Consider the following 27,159-nt stretch of genomic DNA (forward strand, 5'->3'; position numbering starts at 1 on the left):
AGATGAGAAGCAACAAGTCTTCATTGCGGCACCTTAGTTGTTCACTGATTGCTTTCTCATATGAACCTGGATGGGGTGGGGTGGGGGCCTGCAGCAGAGCGAGTGACCCCTTGCTCAAGCCAGAGACCTTGGGCTCCAATCCAGCGATCTTTGGGCTCAAGCCAGCGACCATGGGGTCATGTCTATGATACCATGCTCAAGCCAGCGACCCTGCGCTCAAGCTGGTGACCCTGGGGTTTCGAACCTGAGTCCTCTGCATCTCAGTCCAATGCCCTATCTACTGTGCAACAGCCTGGTCAGGCCAGATTACTCAGTATTTAATATTGGCCTATTCACAATCTTAAAAGAAAACTTAAAAAAAACCACCCCAAACTTAAAATCAATGCCTTTTACCAAAAATGCTATTTACAATAGCCTAAAAAAACATAAAATACTTAGGGATAAATATAAAAATTTATATGCAAGATCTGTAGTACACCAAAGGCCAAAAAATACTGCTGAGAGAAATTTTGAAGAGACAAAAATAAATAAGATATTTTATGTTCCTGGATTGGAACAGTCAATATAGTTAAGATGTCAATTCTCACCAAATTGATGTACAGAATAAAAGAAATCAGACTCAAAATTCCAACAGACCTTCATAGATATTAACAAGCTGATTCTAAGATTTATATAAAAATACAAAAGACCCAGATTAGCCAAAACAAATGGGAAAAGAGCTATTAAGTTGCAGAATTTATGCTACCTGATTTTAAGACTTACTATGAAGCTATAGTAATGAAGACTCACACGGGTGAAAGGCACACAGATCAATATGACAGGAGAGCCTAGAAGTAAAGCCACATGTCGGAGTTCAACTGATTTTCAACAGGCACCAAAGTAATTCAATGGTGAGTCTTTTCAGCAAATGATGCTAGAATAACTGGATATCCCCCTAGGAAAAAATAAACCTCAATTCTTGCTTTATACCATGTACAAAAATTAGCTTGAAATGGACCTAAAGTAAGAGTTAAAATGATAAAATTGCTAGATCACAGGAAGAAATCCTGTGACCTTGAGTTAAAGATTTCTTAAATACAACAGAAAAGAATAATCCATGAAAGAAAAATATTGATAAATTGGACATCAAATTAATAGCGTGTTCTCTGAAAGACAACATGGAGAGAATGGAATGAAAAGCCACAGACTGGGAGAAAATATTTGTAAATTGCTTATCTGATAAAGGACTGGTTTTTAGAATATTTTATAAGTCTTACAACTCAATAATAAATTGACAAAAACAACAACAACAACAACAACAACCCACAATTAAAAATGGGCAATAAGCCCTGGCTGGGGGTGGTGTCATCCGGAGACCCAAGGTCACTGGCTCGATTCTGAGGGCACCAGTTTGAGCCCTGGTCAGGGCACGTAAGAGAAGCAATCAGTGAAATATGCAACTAAGTGGAGCAACAAGTTGATGCTTCTCTCTCTTTTTCCATTCCCCTCTCCCTACCCCTTTCCCTCTCTCCTTCAAAAAAAAAGTGTACAGATGTCATCTAAACACATGAAGAAACTTTCAAATACAAAAATCATTAGCCAGTAGAGAAATGCCATTTAAACCATGCTGAGATACCACTCTGTCACTGGAATGGCTAACATTTAAAAGGCAGACATGGTAAAATCAAGTGCAAGCCAGAATATGGAGAAATTAGAACTCACATTGCCAGTGGGAATGAAAAATGACACAGACCGTTTGGAAAACAATCTGGCAGTTTCTTATCTAGTTAAATATTTAACATAAAAGTTAGCAATTTGCATTCCTTGATATTTATTAAATGATATAACATGAAAGCATACATCCACACAAAGATTTAAATATAAATGTTTATAACAGCTTTCCTCATAACGGCCTGTAACAGGAAGCTTCCAGTTGCCCCCAACGCTCTCCCTTCTGGTATTCACACCCTTGCCATGAGCTCCCTAGAATTAGGCTAGGCTCACTGATTTACTTCTAATAAAATAGGTGCCACCTCCAAGATGAGATTATTAAAAGGATGTTTCTGTCTTAGGAGCTCTATCTGACTCTCTTTACGATTGTTTATGGAGAGGGAGCCAGCTGCCATGCCCTCAGGCTGCCCTGGGGAGGGACCCACATGTCTGCATCTGGAAGCAGGTCGGAGGCCTGCCAACAGACACGTGAATGAGCCTGGATGGGTGCTGCCCCGCCCCCCAAAGTGAGCCTTCAGATCAGACCACGGCCTCGGACGACGCCTTGACCACATTCTCACGAGAGACCTTGAGCCAGAGGCACTCAGCTAAGTCATGCCTGGATTCCTGACCCATGTTAACTGTGAGATAATAAATGTTTGCTGTTTTAAGCTGCTAATATCTGGAGTAATGTGTTACACAACAATAGATATCGAATACATAGACCAAAACTTGAAACAACCCAAATGTCCATTAACTTGACTATTTCCATTAATGGATTATTATTCAACAATCAAAAGAATAAACTACCTATAAATCTAACAACCTAAATCAGGGGTCTCAAACTCGCGGCCCGCGGGCCGCATGCGGCCCGCCAAACAATTTTGTGCGGCCCGCAGACTAATCCACGAAGTTCAAAATATTTTGGATAAAATTAAGTAAGTCTAGGGGCCTACTTGTATTTTTCATTTCTCTAGCATCCTAGCTAGATATTAGCTTAGTTAACAGCAGTTGTGATGCGAACTACAGTTTCTGGTCGTTTTGTGACACTGAGTAAACTGCATGTACGACTGTGCTTGTTGTACTGATTTTTTTTTGTTTTCAACTGCAATGAGAAAACTGTTGTGTAACAGTTGCCTTTTGTAGACCTAGTGCGGCCCGCCGAACAGCTGTGATCTTGCTCTGCGGCCCACATGCTGAGTTGAGTTTGAGACCCCTGACCTAAATAAATCTCAAAAACATTATGCTAAATAAAAGAAGTCAGGTACCAAAGACTACATACTGTGTGATTTTATTTATAGGATATTGTAGAAAGGCAAAACTCTAGTAATAGAAAGAATTGAGTAAGTAGTTCAATAGGTCTAAAGATGGGTGAGAGGGGACAGACTGCCAAGGACCACGAGGAAACTCCTTGGGGTGACTGATGAAAGTGTTCTTTATATCGGTGATGGTGGTGGTGGTGGTGGTTATGAAACTGTATGCCTTGATCAAAACTCACCTAAAAGATTTCATTTAGCTGCACATTTAACATAGGTATATTTTACTGCATAGGAATTATACCTCAATTAAGTTGATTTAACCCTTTGAGTAGTGAGTTCTTTTCATGCTTGCTGACCCCCAGGAGTGAGTTTTTCTTTCAAAAAATGAAATTAGTTCCAATTACAGTTTTATTAACTTAAAAATCATGTTTGTTAAATAACCAATTTATGGAAACAAAAAGAACATACATTTGCCTTTTTTTAATGTTGCCTCACACATTTTAAAATAAATTGATTGTATTCTGGATGGTCAGGAGGCACGAGGATATACATGAACATTCATTCTACTCAAAGGGTTAAAAATTAAGTTGTTTTCCCATTCTACAATGAAATTTGTTTCCATGATTCTTTTTTTTTTTTTTTTTTCATTTTTCCGAAGCTGGAAATGGGGAGGCAGTCAGACAGACTCCCGCATGCGCCCGACCGGGATCCACCCGGCATGCCCACCAGGGGGCGATGCTTTGCCCCTCTGGGGCATCCACTCTGTTGTGTCCAGAGCCATTTTAGCGCCTGAGGCAGAGGCCACAGAGCCATCCCCAGCGCCCGGGCCATCTTTGCTCCAGTGGAGCCTTGCTGCGGGAGGGGAAGAGAGAGACAGAGAGGAAGGAGAGGGGGAGGGGTGGAGAAGCAAATGGGTGCCTCTCCTGTGTGCCCTGGCCGGGAATCAAACCCGGGACTCCTGCACGCCGGGCCGACACTCTACTGCTGAGCCAACCGGCTAAGGCCTCCATGATTCTTAATTACAACAGCAGTCTTTGGTTACAGCAGCATCTTCAGGTTACAAAAACCTATTTAACAAATGCAACCCAGATAGAAGGTTCTAGCTCAATTAAAACAGACTTAAAGCTGAGCTGAGCATTTTGATTCCTTTAAGAGTCATTTTAGCCTGAACAGGTGGTGGCGCAGTGGATAGAGCGTCGAAGTGGGATGCCGAGGACCCAGGTTCGAGACCCCGAAGTTGCCAGCTTAAGCATGGTCTCATCTGGTTTGAGCAAAAGCTCACCAGCTTGGACCCAAGGTCACTGGCTCGAGCAAGGGATTACTTGGTGCGCTGAAGGCCCGTGGTCAAGGCACAAATGAGAAAGCAATCAATGAACAACTAAGGTGTCGCAACGAAAAACTGATGATTGATGCTTCTCATCTCTCCATTCCTGTCTGTCTGTCCCTGTCTATCCCTCTCTCTGACTCTCTCTCTGTCTTTGTAAAAAAAAAAAAGAAGTCATTTTAAAAATGATTACTGATAATGCTAGAAAAATGCAAAAGGGTATCAAAAGTAAGACAACTATGTATTTTCAAAATAGGGATAAAATGGGGTATTCACATATGCATAGTTATTTGAGACGTACGTTAGGATACATTCTGTGGGAAACCAGCCTGCATCGCCCCTCGTTCCCACTCCTAGCTCATACACTAGAGTTCCACTCAGCTCTAGCTCATGAAGGCCAGTGGATGAGAGATACTGTCACACCTCACATCTGTGTCAGGGGAAGTAGCAAAGTCCAACTGGGTTTGCCCAAGTTCCCTCTTGTATGGTGTTTTTTAAAAATCATGATAAGCATTTGAGGAAAAAGACATCATCTCTCTTTTATCTTTGAAAACTCCTTAAAAAGGTGAAAAATACAGGTAATTTAAAATAAAAGGGGGATGTGGAAAGTCAACCCAAGAGGTGGGGGCAGAAATCATAGGCAAGGAGAAGAAAAGAAAAAAAGGGGTGAGAATGGCACCGTTTCATAACCAATCACAGGGGAAAATATGCCAAGCATCTCAACATCGGGGAGTTATGAAGTCAGTTGTTCACTTAGGAACACATTGTGCTATTCTAAAGATATATGAAAAGGAGCTGGGCCAACTTTGAGGTCTGATTACTCTAAAAATTGTTATAGAATAAACCTTTCCCTAAGAGATCCTTGCTTGTGGCTAAATAGTACAATAGAAGTAAAATATGCCTTCAAATAAAACTTGAGCCAACACTTGGCACCTGGAAGATCTCTTGAAGTCATGGCCCCGAACAGGAAAATACTTTCCTTTGTGTTTTCTCTGTAAGCTAGCATGGAGACATCGGGCAGCTGTGAAGTACTGGGGAGGACAGGAAGTTTGGAATTATGGAATGCTAGAGTTGGAAGGAACCATGGATTTGTTTTTTAATGCTGTGTAACTAACTACCACAAACTTAGCAGTTTAAAATAAGACAAATGTATTATCTTGCATGTTCCATGGCTCAAGAGTCCAGGAACAGATTAGGTGGCTGTTCTGCTTAGGAGGCTACAAGGCTGCAAGCAAGGTGCCACTTGCAGCATGGGTTTCTCTTCCAAGTTCATTCAAGCTGTTGGCAGAACTCAGTTTAGGATCGCAATCCCAGTTTTCCTCCTGACTATTGACCAGGGGCCACTCTCAGCTTCTAGAGGGCGCCCTGGGATCCTGGCCCCATAGCCCTCTCATAATAGGGCAGCTCAGCTCTTCAAGCCAGCAGAAGAATCTCTCTGTATCTGCTATAAGGGAGTCTTATAACCATAAAACCCGATTTCATGTAGTCAAGGGAGTGATTATCCCATTACCTTAGCAATACAGTAATGTAATCTAACTGATGGAGTGACTACCTCATTACATACTCCCATTCCTACCCACAGTCCAGGGGAAGGGATTCGAAAGGTTTGTGTACATCAGGGAACAAGAGGATCGGGAGCCATCTTAGAATTCTGCCAACAAGAACCATCGCCATTCAGTGCAACATTCTTACTTCACAGATGGAAGAAACCTAGGCCCATGGAGAACACAGTAAATTACCCAAAGTGTCATGTAATCGTTATCAGGACACAAAGAACAAGATCCTGTTCTCTCAAATCCCTGTGAGAGCCTGTCACTCTTCCAAATGTCCTTCTGCCATTTGTCATGGTTGAAGATAAGGTGGTTTTTCAGGAAAAAAGACGGGGGTGGGGGGAGAAGTGAGGAAGGAAGGGAAGCACCATGATGGTTAGCTAAGCCACTGATCATTATGTAGATTCCATGACACCCGGGAGACACTGAAAGAACACTTACCTGAAGGGTGCTAGCGTGGTGACTCAGGGTCTTTGAAGAGTCATAATCGGCAGGGTTAGCCAGCAAACAGCTGGTGTTTTCTATCCAGGCCTCAGTGCTCTTCAAAAGGTCATGATATTCCTCCATCTTAATCGTGGCCTGTGAAAGAGAGGTGGTACCAAACTCAGTCTGACTGATGCCTTCTGCTTGAGCTGAATGGTTCTTGAATGAAGCATTCATGCTGTTACTCGGTGGCATGTCAGCCTTGCAGGGCTCCACTCCCCAAGGCTGGGGCCACGTGCCCCCCCCCCCCCTCCAGTTCTGATCTGTCCAACTTTTAAGACTAATCCTGACCATAGCTGAAAAGACTTAACAAATTCTACCCCAAAGCAAGGGTTCCGTAGGGGTTTTGAGTTAGCCTTGCAACTAGTCCGGTTCTCAATGTATGCTTCATCTGAAAAGTGGATTTCTATTTTGTCCTCTTGTATAGGGCCTTGTCCTATAATATCCCAGTGCCTCTGAGACTAGGACCCTGCCTCATGCTTGTAAGGTCACATGTACCAGTCACCCACTCATGACTCTTGCTTAGAAGGGAAAGAGAGATGTCTTGTTCCGAATGACATTCTTTCTTGTTGCTGGCTCCCTCCCTGGACTCCTGAGATTGCCTGCCAGAAATGCTATGCTGGGCTGACTGTCCAATAAAACTTCCTGCCTGTCCCCTCAGTGCCCACTTGAACCTACCATGTGGCTCTAGCTTCAAATCCTAAAACGGACAATTGGAAGGAAATCAAATGCCTCTGAATATATGTTTTTGTTCTGTTTTAAATTCATCTCAATACCACTACGTGCTATACACAGTCATCACATGGTATTGCCACACCTTATTTAACTGGGAAGTTCTGGTTTCCGCTCTCTGTGACACTTGCTGATATTGCTGGAAAGGGACCATCAACTTATCCATCCATTCTTGAGCCTGTCCTGGGTCCTGTTCAACAATGTCTTGAACTTCAGAATCCAGCTCATTTAGCTTGGAATGCCAGAGATCTAGCTCATCCCACATTTTCTGGAAAAGAAAATCATCAGTTAATCTGAACGCAGGTATCACAGTTTATTGTGTTAATTCCTAGTGTTCACATGCTATTTGCATTTGTCAATGTTACCAAAACAATACCATGGCAGAGTTATTCACATATGTCCAGCAATCACTTGTGACTGAAACTGAAAAACACTTTTTCTGAGGTCTCTTACGTCTGACAGTATTCATTTCAGTACAAATTAGCTACAAAGGAGCAGAAAGACCTGGACATTTCCGGAGATAAATGACACCAAACAAGGTCAACACGACCCTAATCTTTCAAGAGTGATGAGTTAACATTATGTTCAAAAGGGGCTTCAGTTAATATTTAAACCTCTTTAAACCAGTACATACACGGACTTTTTAGAATTTTTATTAAGCACAAAAATAAAACTAATAAAAATAAAGTATCTACTCAAACTTAGAATTAATGCAGTGGCAGCAAATTCTAGCCATGTGTATCAGCATATTCAAGAAACTGATAAGTTGGGTTCAAACATGGACTTGTCTGGCCAGAGGACATCTCAAAGGTAAAATATTTAATTCTTACTTAATATTTGCTAAAGAACATAATTTCTAGCTTACTGCTTAAATTAGATTTCTCTATTTATTAAGAGTCCAAAATTTTATCCAAGGGTGAGCCATATTCTGATCTATTTATAAAAGTCTCCATTCATATTAGAAAATTTTTTTATAATGTAGATTAGAATAAGAATGCTCTCTATATGCAGACTTTACTTGGGAGTTAAGAGGGGGAATAGTATGTTTATGTACTGTTTTACCTAAGGCTTTATTTTTGAAGACATTTTACAAGGGAAATAAAATTGGAATTTCTATTTTCCTGTTTCCCCTTACAGTCTAAAGAAAAGTTGCTAATATTGTTCAAATCCTATTGAAATATTTTTCTTATTGCTGTATTTTTTTATTTGCTTATCAGAGTATATTTTTATTTTCAATTACAATTGACATATAATCCCACTGAACTGTTTTTAATCAAATCAGTTTCATAAATGTTCCATATTTTATTCACCAATATTATTTCACTTTAGAAAACTAAAGACTCTAAGACTTGCTCCAGCATAGAAATAGGTAAGCCTTTGCTTTATAGATCTATATTTATGTATTTATAATATTTTTATATCAATCTTACCAAGATAAGATTTTACTCTCCTTTACTTGTGAAAAGGCCAGTAGTTCACAATCACAATCACAAACTCTCAGGGGGTTGGGTATATTCCCACCATGAAAAAAACAGAACAATTCTTAAATGCAACTTTCTCCACCAAGCTTTTGCAGGTGACCCTCTCAGTATAGGTGGCCCTGTGGATCTGGGTTGGGCTCGCTGTAGTTCAGATCAATCCCAAGAGCCCACCCTGGGATGACGTATGAACAGGTAGAATACCAAATGCTGCAGAAAGTCATAGGGGGAGGTTACCTTTTGAATTTCTTGAGCTTTCTCAATATTTTTGCTTTTCTGCTGCAACATCCTTTCAACATTATGAAGCCCGTTGTTAATTTCATCTATTTTTCTACTCATTGCAAATGATGGTGAAGTTTTCAAGATTTCACTGCTAATCTGTTACAACGGGAGAAAGAGACATTTGGTTTAGAGACGTTTTCTGCACTCTCTTCACAGGTTGAAATGATAAAAGAGTTAGTCACACTGTTATGTGTTTTTACTTATAAAAAAAAATCTTTTAAGGGTTCTGGGAAAAAATCCAAACCATACTGTCTAATGCTTTAATGAGAGGGTTCATGAGCAGAGTAGGAAATGACAGCTGTGCTGACCCGATCTGTTAAATGTAACCTAAAGAAAGAAAAGGAAACCAACAAACACAAATTTGTTGAATGTAATCCACAGTATACTCTTACAGATATGTGTTCTGTTGGGCAAAACTACTGAGTGAACTGTTTGAAACATACCCCAATGGAGCAAATGATATGAAAGAACTTCTGAGAGATCAATTGTTTACTCTACAGTCTCTCCATTTTATGAAAAAATCCTCTGTACAGAAATGTTTTCAATAAAATCAAACTTACTCTTAAGCTGAGTTAAAAAAATGTAATTTTTGCCTTAATATTCATTAGGGTAAAACAACCTCGAAGATGCACAAAATTTAGTTTTCTCTGTGTGAATGTTTCCAGTGAATGTTTTCACAGCAATCAGAAATCTAGCTGCTAAACACTGTAATTTTTTTTTATTTTATCTGAAGGACTTCCTTAAGAAAATAACTTGGGCTAGGAAAGATAATAAGTGAATGTTGAATGTGTCATTTTTCAAATACCCAATTAGTCTGTGTTCTTGGTTATTTTTTTAAGCTATGTTGATAAGGTTTTCTTTCAGCAGCCACTAAATAACTAACATTTTATGCTTCTGTATAATCCTTGAACTCTTTTTAAAACCACTATATCTGGACAACCATTGAGACTAGAAAATTCCAATCAAAATAGTACACAGATGCAGAAACTAAACACAGGTTAAATGACTTGGTTACATTAAGGTCACATATCAAGGTAGTGGCTGAACTTGTCCCTAGAAGCCCCAGACGCGTGAGTCCAGGCTCTTTTCACAGCATCAAGCTGTTGATACTTTCATATGGTATATATATTTTTATTTCACAGACCATACCACAATTAAGACTTTTAGGAAAAAAAAATTTATCCTGTACTAGGCTTTTTATTGCTGTATACCTTTTATTGCTATGTAACAAATGACCACAAAATGAAGTTCTCTGACATTGTAGGCAGCTATTTTCCTGGTAATAATGAACACCATTTTGAAACATTAGGAGAGATGATGATTTAGGAAAAGTATGCTGCTCTCTGAATTATAAAGAACGGTACTCCCTCTGCTGCCTGGAGCCTTTAGGAATATCACACAGTAACAAATCAGTTACTGTTTGTTACAAATACGTAAGTGACAGCAGAAATTTCCAACCTTAAAGTCAAAAGACGGATATTGATGCTTAATTCACTTTGTTAAGGATTTTCACCTTAAGTATTCACCAAAACAAATTTAGTTTCTCACAGAACATTTAGTTTTCTCTTACAATAAAATCAACAACAGTACATGATTCTTGAGAAAGTATGTCATACAGATTCTATTGCAGGATAAATCAACAAAATTTCATATAAAGACATCTTAGGAATTGACAAGCTTTTTACATAGGTTAGACTTTCCTAAGAAATCAGCATATAAGTTAACCAACTTGGAAATATTATTTTCGTGTGTGCATTTAATATCTATTTTATTTACTAACTTAAGAGATAGTCTAGGCTTTAAAAAACAATATGAAAATTCTGTGGATGCTGAATAGAACAGAATTTTCTTTGGTTGGATTTGGGCTGCTTTTTTACAATTCAGTAACACTGCCTTGTTAAATGCCTATGCCTATACTATAAAATTACCCATCTGTTCTTCTAACCTGGACTTTCAGGAATAATATTTGCCCAGGTATGATTTGTGAGAATTGCATCACTACCATTATTAGAAAGACACTGCATGTTAGGTGTTATTCCTAGTGACTTGTGAAATCTGTCTTCTTACTGCCCTTGGTTGCTATTTCAAAATGTACACAGGGAATATGTTTTAAAACAAAGTATTATTCATGTCTGTAATTTTTAAGTGATGTCCAGTTTAAAGAAGAAGTCAAGTGAAAGATAATCCATTTTTAAATGCAAGAGAAGAAGAACTAAGCACCTTGACAACTAAAAAGAAACAGATTACCTCCTCTGTGTTTTATATCCCTAGTTTAGAGCAATTTCATCTCAGTATTCAATATACAGTATTATCACTTACCTAAACTCTATAAAACGTTAGAGCTGAAATCAGGGCAAAGAAAAATATGACATTAAATGATATTTCCTTCTTCGTATCCATTCAACTCCATAAATAGTAACACCAGTACAGACAGTATTATTACCTTCTCCTCTACGTCTTCCAAAGCTTTTCTGCATCCTTCCACCTGGGATTCAAGCTCTGCGGGAACTATGGTGTACATTTCAGAATACTTGATTCGGAGTTTTTCCATAATATTCTCAAAAGTTAGCTTCCCTTTCTGAAAAATGCTTTGAAGCTCCTAAAAACATCAAGAGAGTTTCAATACACACAGGTTGAGGGAAAGAACTCCCAAAATAAAAGCAGCCTTCCAGCACATCCTTATGATTTAAATGAGCACATTTTGCATGACAAAACTTCACTATTGATACAAGCTGATTAAGCCTGAGAGATACTCCTTTTGGTCAGATGATGCTTTCTAATTTGTAAGAATTAAACCTGATATCTCTTCACAGTGTCAAACCATTGTCCTGAAAAGACATTACAACATCTCCTGCTTCTAAAGGGCCTCTAGGATTTAACTGGATCTCAGTGGCAGCCTTGATCTAAAAAAGCTGCAAGTAGCAAAATGTTTCAAAGAAGTGGGGTTTTTTTTGTTGTTGTTATTAACTTGTTGCCATTTCTGCTTCTTCCTACATTATCATCACAATGATTCAAGGCCACTAAAAGCCCTTATGCTTGAAGCAAAAGTGTCTCCTTTCAGGTAATTAGACAACCCAGCAGAGCTCTGCTTCTTTCAAAAAGGTGGGTTCCAGTTCCAGGCAAAGAATGTGGGTTTCAGGAGATAAAAGAAACCTGAACAAACAGTCTATTGGCTGTGCCCTAGAAACACAATCTGATCCGCGTTCTCCTGCACTAATTATAAAGGAGAAACTCATTTGTTTGGGAAAGTTTCCCAAAGACCAAGTGGAAAAATACTTTTTGACTTTGCAGTGGCTTTTGGGGGTTTGTTTTGTTTTGAGAGGAGCTGTCCGGCAGCTTTATTTGTGTTAATGGACTGAGTCACTGCCCTGGAGAATGATTACAATTTTGAATGACTCCATGATGTGTCATAGCTTTCCTTTTCTTAATGCTCAGCTGAGAACAATCTAGAGAGGGAAAGTTAAAGGACAGTGCCAGTCAGACAAAGGTGGGGTTTGAGGTCGGGTGTCAGCCTGGTTTATCTAGACCGAGCGGTGAGTACAAGTCTTCATTCAGAGCGGCACACAGATGGCCTCCCAGAGACGACTGCTTCTGGGGGGGACAGTAACTTTCCTTTTTCAACACGGATAAGCAACTCTGATTAACAACAGCATGTGACTTTTGAATAAACTTCTAAATATCATTTTTGCCTGTTACCACTGGACTGGAGTAAGAGATCACCCTGCAAAGAAATTAGTTCACAAATAATGCAGGGGCATGTACTATACACATTTGGTTTTCATCGCTGGTTTCCGGCACAGCTTCCCCAACTCTTGAAATGACCTAAATGTGGTAAGAGGAGCGTCTTTTGTTATTTATTTTTCAACTAAACCCTGAGTTTATGCAAATGAGATGACTCTTGGGGTGTCCCGAGATAGCTTCAGGATGACGGCTGGTGGCTGGAGGAACCAAGCACTTAACCAAGCAGAAACTTTATTTTTTCAAATCTGACAGTTTCTCTTTTCCTTCTGATTCAAACTGGCCTTGTGCAGCCTAGGTGCACCCTGACCCCCCAATCCCCTTTCCTTTGCACTCCTTTAATCATTAAGCCTGCAGGACACTGAGGTTCTGGTCTGCATCAAATAACCTTAGGAACAAAGCCTCAGGTCTGTTGACCACAGAGAGAGTTTCAGTCAGACTGAAGATAACATTTAGGCCTCAGCTGTATTTCAGCTCTAGACCCAGCAAAGAGGACCGACCCCCTTCAACCACACCTCCACCAACCACACCACTGCAAAACCAGACAGCAATGCCAGGGCTGACATCAGGACCAGATGCAATGATCACGACCCCCTACCCTAGTGCTGAACAATCAATAGAGACCACAGTTCCAAACAGGACCCTAACTCCCTTAGTCACCATGATTAATGACTTTCCCCCTATACAACCCATCCCCTAGAAGTCACCAGGGGGCCGGGTCTTAGAGCAATGCTCACCTGTAACTCCAGGTTTGGTGCCATTTCTTTAACTAATTAATCTTTGCTTTTTTTTTTTTTTTTTTTTTTTGCTACAAGCCCCTGTTCACGTTTGATTGGGCTTTGTGTGCGCAGGCAAATGAACCCCTTTAGTTTGGTAACAGCAGGAACAAAATTTCTGCTCCACTTCCCATCCACTAGGGCTAGGGGTTGAGTTAATCACGAATGAACAATAATTTAACCAATCATGCCTACGTAAGGGAACCTCCATAAAGATCCAGTGGGGAGAGCTCTGGAGCTGGTTAACCCGTGGAGGTGCCAGGAGAATGGCACACACAGCGAGGGCACGGAGGCCCGTACCCCCCTGCCTCCCTCTGTACCTTGCCCTATGCATCTCTTCCCTTTGGCTGTTCCTGAGTTGTCTCCTTTATAGTTAATCGGTAATAGTAAGTCAAGTGCTTTCCTGACTTCTGTGAGCCATTCTAACAAATTACTGAACCTGAGGAGGGGGACATAAGAGCTCCTCATAGACGGCCTGCCAGTCAGAAGCACCAGAGGCCTGGGACTAGCCATGTGGTACGTAAAGTGGGGGCAGCCTTGTGGGGCCGAGCCCCTAACCTACGCAAGTCCTGGTAGTGGGTGTCAGAACTGAGCTGAATTACAGGACACCCAGTAGGTGTACAGGAGTTGGAGAATTAGGTTGCTGTGTGGGGTGGGGGCCCACACGTTTTCCATCAGAAGTGTCGTAAGCAAAAACAGCTCCACCATATCAGAATTATAATATTACACCCTCTAACATGAGTTGTCTAACATGCTACTCAGGAGTGGTCTGAAGCCCTTGTTTTCCAAACACATGTAAATGTGGTTGAAAAAGGGCTGCTTGGTCCAGACTGGACTACTTTCCAACCTGGTTCCAACCCTGCTATCCAGCCACACCGGTCCTCTTCTGTGGCTCTGCCCACACCATGCTACAGGGCCTTTAAATGTGCTTTCCTTGTTCCTGAACTGCTCCCTCCACTCTAGTCACCGAATTACCTCTGTCCCAAGGACTCTGGAGTCAAGACTACAAACCTGTAACAGCCCCATCCACAAGTTCGTTTCTGACTCACCTCAAACTGTTCTGCCTTTTCTGGGTGGTCCTGTAATTCCATATTTTGGAAAGAAGTTGTGGTCTGTTGAAATAAATTCTTCAAAGTAATTATTTCTTTTGTGAAAGAATGTCTCTCTTGGATTTCATTCTGTATCAGTTCCTTATTTTTTTCAGCTTTCTGAAAAAGCCTAAAAAAGAGCATCAAAATAAAATTGTTCATCTATCCTGCTCATCTGTGAAACAGTTTATTTTAACAATTAACAAAATGTCTGCATAGCTCACAAAAGTTTTTTTCTAAGAGAAAAGTACCACCACTTTCAAGGATTTATATATTGCATATACAAACATATATAAAATTCTAGCACTCAATTAAAAACCTCTCCAAAACTTTAACCTCAAAATACCCTCTTTTCATACTTTACCTAACACTTGCCCTATCTCTGCTCTTGTTCTCCATGTAATCCTTGAGTTTAACTGAACATGACCTACAGGTGTGAATAGAGACATGGGTAGATTCTTGGGGACAGACTATTCCACTAGCCTTTTTCTCTCCGCTGACCCCGTTTGCTGTGACTATAACCACCAGATCAGTAGAGTAGTTTGAGTGGGTAAAATCTTTCCTGAGAGTGTTCACTAAGTAGCTCTGCCTGTAAATTTACTATACCCTTTGACTCAATGACTCTGCTTCTCAGCATCTTTCTTAATTAATTACAGATGCAGACAGAGATTATGGCATAAAAATATTCACTACAGTGCTTTTTATCAAAGTAAAAATATATACATTTAATGTAAAGGTTCAATATTAGAAGTTCTTAAGTAAATGATGGCAGCCCTGGCTGAGTTGTTTAGAGCATTGTCCTGAAACTCCAAGGTTGTGGGATTCAATCCCCAGTCAGGGCACATATAAGAATCAATGAAAGCATAAATAAAGCAGAAATAACTAACTAAATATAAATTATAAATAAATTACGGCATGTCCACATGATGAAAAATTATACAGTTATGTTTTATCTGTATAGACAAATAAACATGATATGCTGATAAGTGATTCAGCAGAATACAGAGCAGTATAGTATTATGTTCACAACTTGTTTAAAAAGATAATCATTGCAAAAGTAAAAGACGAGAAAAAAGTGAATGGCAGTGGCTGTTGCTGAGTAGTTAAATTAAAGGTGAGTTTTTTGGTTTTTTGTGTGACAGAGACAGAGAGAGGACAGACAGAGGAACAGACAAGGACAGACAGACAGGAAGGGAGAGAGATGAGAAGCATCAATTCTTCATCGCGGCACCTTAGTTGTTCATTGATTGCTTTCTCATATGTGCCTTGATGGGGGGCTACAGCAGAGGTGACCTCTTGCTCAAACCAGTGACCTTTGGGCTCAAGCCAGCCACCATGGGGTCGTGTCTATGATCCCATGATCAAGCCAGCAACCCCGGGCTCAAGCTGGTGAGCCTGCATTCAAGCTGGTGACCTTGGGTTTTCGAACCTGGGTCCTCTGCATCCCAGTCCAATGCTCTATCCAGTGTCACCACCTGGTTAAGTTAAAGGTGGGTTTTATATTAATCTTTATACTGTCCCGCATTGTCTAAAGTTCCTATCATATGTATTACTAAATGAGAAAAACAGCAAGCAGAAAGACAAAATAAAGTGTATTCATCTTCAGTAATACCAAGAACATGTGCTTGTTTTAATTCTCATTATTATCCCTTTCTATACTTATCTGTGTTGACAACTCAATTTGTCATTACTGTAATTTTATATTCCTGAAATTTAGTATTTTCAAAATTTGACACCCGAGTTGTCAGACATGCTTCTTTAATAGTTTTTCATCAAATCTTACTTATTGCATCGTTCTTGCATAGACGTAATCTCCTGAAGCGCCGGAACAGTTTCCACTGCGCCTGCGCGGCCCGGAGCGCTCCGGATGCTTCCCACGCGCCGCAGGAGCAGGGTCAGCAGCAGCTGCTGCTTCTCCACGCTCTCTTCATAGTGGCTTAAGCAGTCTAGCAGCTCAGAGAGCTCCGCGGTGGTGGCTGCCTCTTTTGTTTTGGAAATTTCAGGGAGTTCCTCTTGAAGATTATCTAAAATAATTGCTTCTCTTTCGACCTAACTCAGCAAACACACAAAGAGAACTAAAATAAGTAGTCTTACCATATAAAGACTAAAATCTAGTCTTACCATATCAGGACTGAAAATATACCCTGGCAACCTTATTTGCGGACTGGTTTTCAAAGGGCTCCACATGCCACACATCCTACTTCGAAGTAGTATTTGCCTGCTTACAGCTGAGGATATTATACCTCCAATATCAGAATCCCATAGTTCCCAGCTACTGATCCTGTAGATGTGTGATGATAATGAAGTACTGCTCTTATGAGCTGAAGGAAACACTGTTGAGTACTTTCATAAATAATTTCACCTTCAGGTTTTAGCTGCATCGAGCAATCATTTCTCCTGAATGAGCTCCACCAAACTGCATCCGCGAAGTATAAGGTTGGCAACTACTGGATACCTGTTCTACAGTTCTCCTCTTTCCTTTCACATCTGATCCCTCTACATTCAAAACAGTAAGTCCACTATGTGCTCATTACCCTGACACCTACACCAAGGAGGAAGTAGCCCGAATGACTGAACTCATCATGTATTGACTGACAGCTCTGTGCAGAACCCAGAAATGCATTCCCTAACCCATCACATGTATGGAAACTGAAGTTCTACCAGCCCTAAACTCAGAATGAAGACGAAGGAAATCAGATCCCTCTTCTGCATCTCCGCAAGCCCTCTGACTCTCCGTCAGCCGCACGCCCGTTGATCACACCTGCCCCGGCGTGGCGGACCCTCCTCTATGTTCTGAGCCAGTCAGGCATCCTGCAATCTTGATGTTACTGTGCATCATGCTGGCCGATTACATTTATGAGATCATGGTAAGTCAAATGATGAACAAGGACTTGGATGCCAGGGGGTAGAAAATAAAATCCATGAAAATTTAGGAATTCCAGCATCAATTAAGTCCCCAGGGGCCCAATGGTCTGGGGCATGGGAGAACCTCTATAAGGAAAATATCAAGTTGTTCAGAGGCACCGCGCTGGGTGAGTCTAGTGTTTTTGAAGGAAGCATGTGCTACACTTGGAAATATAGCTCCGGTCCATTTATCAGGACACGGCCAAGGCTGAGGGGCTTCTGGAGAAAAGAAGGCACTGCACCAGGATTGGATTGTGGTATAAGCTGTCCGCCACCTGGGCCATATAATCTAGTTGAGTCCCAATCGCTGGGATACATGGGTACAGGTGTAGACTGGTCCCTCTCCGAGGGACATAGTTACGATATTTGTGCTTTTCATCCCCTCAAACCTAAATTCAATTGCATTAGAAGTCTTGGCTCTCTGGCAGGCAGGTATATTTCCACTAGGGATGAGATCAAGGTTCCACGGGGTCCCACTGCAGCCCTCCTGCCACAGGACCAGCATGCCCAGAAAGGAATTGCTCTACTGACAGAAGTAATTGTACATCTAGGGTTTCCAACCTGCACCTGGGTTGAGAGAACTAGGTCTATAAACCAGGACTTAATGGAGCATCTCTTGGTACTTCTGTGCCTGGTGATAACCATCAATAGGCAATTGAAACCACCAGGACCCAATAAAGTAAATCAATCCAAGGCTCTGACCTTTCCTGTTTCAGTTCTCTTAGTTTCCCACTCCCGTTCCCTAGGATCACTTTCCAAAACAAACCACCTGCCTGCAAGCCCGCTGTGGCTCTGCTGTCTACTCTGAGTTGGTAAGTGATGAAGGAGCGGAAAACAAAGGTGAGGAAGAATTTTTATTAGGACAACAATTTTACTCAAAAGCTAGGCAATTTTCCAATGGATAAACTGTCATAAATGTTACCCATGTGGAATATTACCCAAGAATCATATGAATGAATCTCACATGCATCACGCTTAGTGAAAAGAGACCACGAATTATCCGAGTCCATCTGTGTGACATTTTGGAAAAGTAAAAACAATAGTTGCCACGGGCTGGAGGTGCTGGAAGGAGAGGCTTACCGAAGACACGCAAAGGAACTTTTTGGAGTGATGAAAAAATGTACTAAATCTTGATTTTGTTGGTGGTCATACGACTGTATGAACTTGTCAAAATTCAACAAACTTTACACCAAAATGGGTAACTATAGCCCAAATCAGGAAAAGAGTTGCCACAAAGATCATGCATCCAAGCTCCTACCTACAAGAGGCTTGTAGCCCAAGGATGATTTTTCTTGGACACATAATTCTAACGAAATTGGTTATAAAAGTTTCAGATTCACAATCAGTTAAAAAGTAAAGTCCAGAAAGGGAGAAGAAGCCATAATTGCACCATAAGTACAGACAGTGAAGGAGACAGGATGTCCTGTAACCAGCAGAAATAAGAACTAAATCAGAAAGGCCCTTTGGACTTTTGGTACAAGGGAAGAAACGAGCATTATACCTCTCATTATCTTTGAAGACATGACTTTATTCTAGCACATTATGATCACTGTAGCATAAAATGATGATTCTGAATAACCAGAAATGAGTAATTAAATCAAGCAAATTATGTTTAAGAAAACAGAGAGCTAAGATTTTAAGGAGGAAAAGTTAATCAAAATTGAAATTGATTTTGAATTTGTAAAAAGTAAACAGCTTGTTTTTAAAAATCCATTTATGTGATTTATCCATAAAGATACTGAATTATTCTATAACTACAGTCATTTTAAAAACAGAAATTCATTTTGTCACATATAAGTTCACAACCATGCGAACAGATCTTGCATGTACAGATCTTTAAATGATATAGTTTTCATTGACTGGATAAAATCTACTTAAAACCTTACATCAATTTGGTGTGTAAATATCATTTAAGCTAATAGTTTAGCGGTTAAACCCCAGAGGGTAAATCTGAATCGGCTTCTATCACTCACTTGTGAATTTGGGCAAATTACTCAATTTCTCTGTCTTACTTTCCTCATCTATAATATGAGAATTATAAAAATATCTACATCATAGGATTCTTCTAAGGACAAATGATAATATATGTCAAGAGCTTAGAACTATGTAGGACATAACGTTCAATAAGCACCCATTAAGTGTTAGCTTGTGTTATTACATGAGGACATATTTTGTTTTCACTACTCTTTGAAAAACACATTTTGTTAGCAGGTATTGTCAAGTGCTTTATGAATACTTACAAAGTTCTAAGTGAATGGGGTCTGAATTAATATAATTTCAAAAAGGTATAAAGCAGTGGAAACAATGTCTCTACAATAAAATAAAAAGAACAAAAGCTTAGGATTAGCTTTAGACCTGGGGTTGAATAAGAGATGTCATTCAAAAAATATTTACTAAGTGCCCACTAAGCACAAAGCCCTGTGGTAGCAGCCCACAGGAGTTTACAGTTGAATCACTAGCTGGGAGGTCTGGTGCCAACTTCAATATCTCAGTGCCTCAGTCTCCCCACCAATAAAATGGAAATAACTCCTAAGGGTAATGCAAGGATTCAGTGGCATCATGTGAGAACCGCCTCCTAGCACACAGCCCATGGTAGAAACGCAATAAACAGTGCCATTATGAATGAAAAAGAACTGGAGGCTAGCTGTCCTGCTAAAAGTATACTTTATAGTTTCTTAGAGTTTTAAGAGACTATTTACTAAACAAACCCCATCAGCATCACCAAAATGCTATTCAGTTTCAAGACTTAAGTTTTAAGCTAGAAAATATGGTAGTACTAAACATTTAAATCCCAAAGCATGTGTCCTACCTCGAGTGGATCACTGATTAGTATATTTCTCTCTCAAGTAAATTAACCCAGAATTTTGACATGAATAAGAGAGAAGAATTTTCATTTAATGTTCTGATTTGTACCTCATTTATATCTTGTCCTTTGGACAGATTAAAGAATTAAAGAGTACCCTAAGATAATTTTATGCTATTAAGATTTTCTTTCTAGGCCCTGGCCGGTTGGCTCAGCGGTAGAGCGTCGGCCTGGCGTGTGGGGGACCCGGGTTCGATTCCCAGCCAGGGCACATAGGAGAAACGCCCATTTGCTTCTCCAACCCCCCCCCCCCCCCCCCGTCCTTCCTCTCTGTCTCTCTCTTCCCCTCCCGCAGCCAAGGCTCCATTGGAGCAAAGATGGCCCAGGCGCTGGGGATGGCTCCTTGGCCTCTGCCCCAGGCGCTAGAGTGGCTCTGGTCGCGCACAGCGACACCCCGGAGGGGCAGAGCATCGCCCCCTGGTGGGCAGAGCGTTGCCCCTGGTGGGCGTGCCGGGTGGATCCTGGTCGGGCGCATGCGGGAGTCTGTCTGACTGTCTCTCCCCGTTTCCAGCTTCAGAAAAAATATAAAAAAAAACAAAACAAAAAAAAAAAAAAAACTTGCTCATTGGCAAGAAGCATAAAAAAAAAAAGATTTTCTTTCTAAATATACGTGATGTGTAAGTCCTGAAACATGGTTGGATTTAACATGTGTGATTGATATATATATATATATATATTGGAGGTTTCTTTGAGATGGTTTTCAGAAAAAACACCAGATATTTTGAAGGCCCATCCATACTTTACAACTACAGTTAATTACCTTAGTTAACAATTGTAGTTAATTTCCAAAGTAGTTCATTATTATGAATACTACCTAATTCTAATCTTTAGTGCCAGGTAGAGAGAGTTATTTTGAAGACAGCTTAATTTATCTGCACAATAAAGATTTTAAATCTCAAATGAACAAATAGTTGTTAATTTCTAAGAATTATCTGGTACCAAAAAATGTTCTGTGATTATGAAAAAGTTTTGAATCAGCTCTTGGAGATTATTTTACTGGGACCTGACTTCTATAAACATTTATGTGTTACACACGTGACGTAAACAAATGCTAGAGGTTGAGGACCTGCTGTATATAAAAACCAAATGAAAGCAATGAAACAGTTTAAGTCAGGGGTCTCAAACTTGCGGCCCGCAGGCCACATGCAGCCCACCGAACAATTTTGTGTGGCCCGCAGACTAATCCACGAAGTTCAAAATATTTTGGATAAAATTAAGTAAGCCTAGGGGCCTACTTGTATTTTTCATTTCTCTAGCATCCTAGCTAGATATTAGCTTAGTTAACAGCAGTTGTGATGCGAACTACAGTTTCTGGTCGTTTTGTGACACTGAGTAAACTGCATGTACGATTGTGCTTGTTGTACTGATTTTTTTTTGTTTTCAACTGCAGTGAGAAAAGTGTTGCGTAACAGTTGCCTTTTGTAGACCTAGTGCGGCCCACTGAACGGCTGTGATCTTGCTCTGCGGCCCACATGCTGAGTTGAGTTTGAGACCCCTGGTTTAAGTGATGTTTATTAAGAAAACTACGGTTTGACTGTTGGGAGGAAGCACTCACTTCTTCGCTGACAAACTTCCACCCTTGCTTCAGTTCTTCACACCACATCTCCCACTCTTTAGCAGCTTCCAGCAAGCTCAGCCATTTCTCCCACAGAGCCAGCGTGGTCCCGAGCAAACCTCTGCCATCATCGCCTGGGAAGGCAGGTCTCAGGTGTCTGAGGACCCGCCGGAGTTTCACGAACTCTTCTTTGGTTGATACAAGATTTGACACCAAGCTCTTAAGAAAGAAAAGGGGTAGGAGGAATATAACATCTATTCATCTTTGTGAATGTTATAAACTTTTTAGAATTTTGAACAATAAATTATTTTAAATCACCCACAACTGTTTCATGACCTAATTTTTAGTCCTTTTGAAAGCCAATCTGAGACAGATGAGGATTATCTATGTATTACTGGATTGCACGTGAATTTAAAACTATAGCGACAAATAATAACCCATAAACCACTGAGACTTTAGTTCGTGTATGTGTGTGTGTGTGTGTGTGTTCTTTTGGCATGGATGTTCAGCACAGATGATTCAAAAATGTTCTCTGTTAGATTCAGGGAGTACTGGGGCTGCCAAAGAGTGTAACTATTGAAGGAACAGGGAGTGTTGCAAAGAGTGTAACTATTGAAGGAACAGTAAGTGCTGATATGGCTACTGTGAGGCTGAGAAAGAAGGTCAGAGACCCTTATCAGAAGTTTATGTTTGAAATTCGCCACTAAGCTAAAAGCGGCCCCTGTTGCTATGCTGCGTGTGACCTCCCAAGCCAATAGCTAAACTGCCACATCTGCTTCTGTGGCAGTTAGGATATATAAGGGCCAGGCTGTAAGCTCCTGGTGCGGCTTCCGTTTGCAGCTCCTTGTGGGCACGGTGTCTCCGGACATCTTGGGAGTTCGCCCCTGCGCAGGTTAAACTGGCCAATAAAGTAACATCTTAACTCCTGCAAGTCTCCGACACTTGTTCTCATACCCAGTGGATGATACATTCTCATCCTAATAACACCATACCATAAACTCTAACAGATCAAAATAAGAAAAAACTAATATTGCTTAGTAATAGAGTATAAGAAGTAACCAGAATGTAGCACTTAGGATAGCTGCATTTGATTCTGTGTCATTGATCCAGCGGTGATCAACAAAATAATATGAAGGTAAAGTTTTAGAAAGAGCAGTCAATAAGGATGGTATGCCACTAGGGAGAGGACTGTTCTGGGAGCCCCACTATTAATTCATTCTCTCAGAACCATTGCTTCATTTCCCCCCCTGGCCTTTGGCTGGAAGAATTTCCTTAAATGCACAAATCAGGGTGAAGATCTCTGTGTGTCATAACAGAGCCACATTCCCTACCACCTCTACTAGCTTTCTGCCATTTTTTTGCACCGGTCTTACTGGAGATTTGCAAATACTTTTACCTTGCTCTGTTCCAAGCGTTCTAAAGCTTCTTTGTAAGACACTGGCAACAGGGACATGGACTGCCCGAGGACTGTTTCCATTTGGCTGAGGTTAGTACCAATTTTTTCTTTAAGTTTTTTACAGCATTTGTAGTTCTCAAGACATCTAGTGAGGGAAAAAGGTGATATTAAATTCTACTTAGTGCAATAAATTCTGAACTTACCAAGATAAATTTGAACACTTAATAGAAAACAAATGTAATTCTCTTTTGGTTATTCAGTATATTTCAACAAACTTTCATTAACTACCTTTCTCTTCACAGAGACCTAAGATTTCTTTTTTTTTTTTTTTTTGGAGAGCGCGACAGAAAGGGAGAGATGAGAATCATCAACTCATAGTTGAGGCAATTTAGTTGTTCACTGATTGCTTCTCATATGTGCCTTGACTGGGGTGAGGGAGGAAGCTCCAGCTTAGCCAGTGTCTCCTTGCTCAAGCCAGCGACCTTTGGGCACAAACCAGCGACCATAGGGTCATGTCTATGATCCCGGGGTCACGTCTATGATCCCATGCTCAAGCCGGAGACCCTGTGTTCAAGCTGGTGAGCCCGTGCTCAAGCCAGATGAGTCCACACTCAAGCTGGTGACCTCAGGGCTTCAGAGCTGGGATCTCACTATCCCAGGTTGATGCTCTATTCACTGCGCCACCACCAGTCAAACTAATGAAAACTCTTAACAGGCAGGTAAAACTGTTTTCAAAACACCTAAAATGGAAAACTGCATTCTTCAGCACTGCTAATGAGTTGGTACAATTCTTGTAGAAACTCATTTAGTCTTTAAAGTGTTCATATCTTGTGACTCATTAATTTGGCTTTTGCAATTTATCTTAAGGAACTGATCCTAATACAGTGTGAGGAATTTATCCTAAAACTGATAAAAACCTTTGGCACAGTGAAATCCTTTTACTTACTAGACTATTAATTAAAATGGAAAAATTAAAACGCACTCTATATGTAACAAAATATATTTAAAAATATTATATAGAAATTCCTATTACTTTTATGGAGCTTTTGTTACAATAAGAAAAAGAGCTCATGCTATATAGTAAAAGAGAAGGCAGCATATTTTTTTATACAGCATAATGTTTTGATATACTTAAAAACACCATGAGTAAAATTATATAAATAATATAGCCTAAATCTCCCACTGAAAACAATTAAAAATTCAGTATCAGGTATTTTTTTAATGCTTAAAACACAACAGACTGGCAAGGAATTACAAAATATTCAGAGGCCTCAAACTAAGTAAAAGGAGGACTATAGAGCAAGAAGATAAGCTCTCGGGCCATTTTCACTTTGATGGCATTTGCTGCAGTTGTTGTATTGGCCTTCTCCTGGAATGCTGGGACAGAAGAGAAAGCCTGGCACTCACGCCAGGATGGGTGTTTGAGAGGAGACCCCTTCTGTAAAGACATATGTAGCACACACAACCACAAAAGACCAACCTCCAAACTGTAGACTAAATTCCTACAAATCAATATGTAAAAGATGGACTACCTGATAAAAATTGGGTAAAAGCTTGAACGAGTATTTCTCAGAAGAGGAAAGACAAAAAAAACAAACAAGAAATACTGTTTTTAAAAAGGCTCAAATTCATGGGCAATAATAGAGATGCAAACTAAAACCACAATAGGGTATCATTTCTTACCCAACAGTGTGGCAAGAATGAAGTCCCATAACATCAAATGTTAGCAAAGATATGGGACAACTGTAACACTAATTATGCTATTGGTTTGACTAAAAAAAAAAAAATGAGTGGCCACTGGCCGAGTGGCTCAGTGGTAGAGTGTTGGCCTGGTGTGTGGATGTCCTGGGATAAATTGACAGTCATGAACCATAGGAGAAGCAACCATCTCCTTCTCCACCCCACCCTCTCACTTTTCTCCCTCTCTTCCCCTCCTGCAGCCATGGCGCTCGATTAGAGCGAGTTGGCCCTGGGTGCTGAGGATGGTTCCATGGCCTTTGCCTCAGGTTCTAAGAAGAGCTTGGTTGCTGACCAACACAGCAATGCACCAGATGGGCAGAGCATTGCCCCCTAGTGGGCATGCCAGGTGGATCCCAGTCAGGGTGCATGTGGGAGTCTGTCTCTGCCTCCCTCCTTTCATTGAATAAAAATAAATAAATAAAAAATTATAAAAATGAGTAAAATGATATGAAATTAAAAATTTAAGGTATGTGACCTGGCAACCACAATCCTAGGTATATATCCAAGGAAAACTCTTGCACTTAAAAAGGTTCCTGATAAAATATTTGTGAATGTAAAAACTAGAAACAACCCAAATGTCTAGCAATAGATGGGTGACTGCATTTTATTACAGACAAGAGCATGAATAAACTTCAGGATCATAATGATGAGTTTGAAAAAAAGGACATCACAGAAGAATACACATACATGTAAATGGAATAACAAAACGTAGCAAAAATATTTTAAAAAGCCAAGAAATGATAAATATTTAGGATAAAGATTACTTCTGTAACTTCTGAGAAGAGAGGAAAGAAACACACAAAGAGAATTCAAAAGTCATGATGTCTCTCTTTGAACCTTTAGGTACAAGGCTGTTTGTTTTATCACTGTTCTTTATACTATATGCAAACATGTATAAATATTCTGTTGTATGTAATCAATATTAAATAAGAAAAAATAAAATAAATACAATAAAATATTTGTTACAGTTTTCTTCAGATAGTGTTTTAACTTTTTCATATTTTCCAAGTTATTTCTGATGAGTACAATGTTAATTGTAAAAAGTCTGTATTTTATGTTCTTAAAGCATTATCTTCTGAAAGAAGTACCTACCTTTCTATTTCGGCTTCCTTGACTTTGACTGCCACCCTCAGGGCTGAGTTCTTAGAAACTAATTCCTGTAAAGCAGCCTGCAGCTGGAGTTTGGCTTCAGGGCTGGAAATGGTGCCCAGTTTCTCGGTGAGGTCCTGGATGTCTGCTATTGCGGATTCCAGTTCCTCTTGTTTCTTACGAGGCATCTCCCGCGACTCATCCGGATTCTCCAGGTCTACCCTATGGGATGTGATGATGGCTTCAAGGGCGGTGATGATCCCCGTTGCCCTGGCGACTGCCTCATGATAGTGTGTCATATTTTCATAAGCATCATTTAAGACATTCTGTTGGGGAAAAAAATGATTATATGCTGTGACAAAACTGTTAAACTTGTGGGATTTTGTCATTCTTAAATTTTCGTGGTGTATTCATAATATACCCCTGGGTCTTATAAGAGTTAACTTCTTGTATTCTTAGTTTGACTAGTATTTAAAAATGTTTACATAAGAAAAATTGTTTCCCGATTTGCTAAGGAAATCTAATCTAAATTCAAAGATAAATCTTATGAATAATGTCTAATGATATATGATCCTGCTCTAGAACTCTTAGATTAGACATGAGTTAAATAAAACAATGTATAAAACCTTAAAGAATCCTTGTTAAAAAAAAAAAAGATGAATAAAGAAAAAACCCCAGCCCTCTTGTGTTTTAAATTAATGGCTATGCCACTAACTTTAGTTTTGAACACATCACTTAATTTCTTCTCACTGAAATAACTAGTTGAAATAAATACCTTTAAAGGTCCCATCCAGTCCAGCTCTAATTATATAATTTTGGGGATCAATGTACATTGTTTCTGGAAACTGTATTAAAATCAAGTTGAGAAACATACAGAGAACAGATCTGTGGTTGTCAGAGGTGGGGTGGGGGGCTGAAATGAGTGAAGCAGGGGGTCAAAAGCTACTAACTTCCAGTTATAAAATAAGTTAGTCCTGGGGATATATGTGTGGCATGGCAACTATAGGTAATAATGCTGTATTGCGGCCCTGGTCGGTTGGCTCAGTGGTAGAGCGTCGGCCTGGTGTGCAGGAGTCCCGGGTTCAATTCCCAGCCAGGGCACACAGGAGAAACGCCCATGTGCTTCTCCACCTCTCCTCCTCTCCTTTCTTTCTCCCCCTCCTGCAGCCAAGGCTCCATTGGAGCAAAGTTGGCCCGGGCACTGAGGATGGCT

The 27,159-nt window shown here is 40.2% G+C and overlaps 1 protein-coding gene across 4 annotated transcripts in view; it reads right to left on the reverse strand.

Annotated features, from left to right (window-relative positions):
- The window catches only part of SYNE2 (spectrin repeat containing nuclear envelope protein 2), a 350,331-nt gene that overhangs the window by 114,940 nt on the left and 208,232 nt on the right, over positions 1-27,159 (reverse strand). For all 4 annotated transcript variants that reach the window (XM_066342067.1, XM_066342066.1, XM_066342065.1 and 1 more), the window contains exons 49-57: positions 25,950-26,272; positions 23,118-23,262; positions 21,722-21,940; positions 16,183-16,448; positions 14,361-14,529; positions 11,241-11,396; positions 8,753-8,893; positions 7,123-7,305; positions 6,264-6,401 (exon numbers count right to left, since the gene is read on the reverse strand). In XM_066342067.1, the coding sequence (XP_066198164.1) occupies positions 6,264-6,401; positions 7,123-7,305; positions 8,753-8,893; positions 11,241-11,396; positions 14,361-14,529; positions 16,183-16,448; positions 21,722-21,940; positions 23,118-23,262; positions 25,950-26,272 (1,740 nt within the window). The remainder of the gene's footprint in view (positions 1-6,263; positions 6,402-7,122; positions 7,306-8,752; positions 8,894-11,240; positions 11,397-14,360; positions 14,530-16,182; positions 16,449-21,721; positions 21,941-23,117; positions 23,263-25,949; positions 26,273-27,159) is intronic.

The sequence above is a fragment of the Saccopteryx leptura genome, chromosome 6, assembly GCF_036850995.1.
Source record: "Saccopteryx leptura isolate mSacLep1 chromosome 6, mSacLep1_pri_phased_curated, whole genome shotgun sequence".
In the NCBI taxonomy this organism is placed as follows: Eukaryota; Metazoa; Chordata; class Mammalia; order Chiroptera; family Emballonuridae; genus Saccopteryx; species Saccopteryx leptura.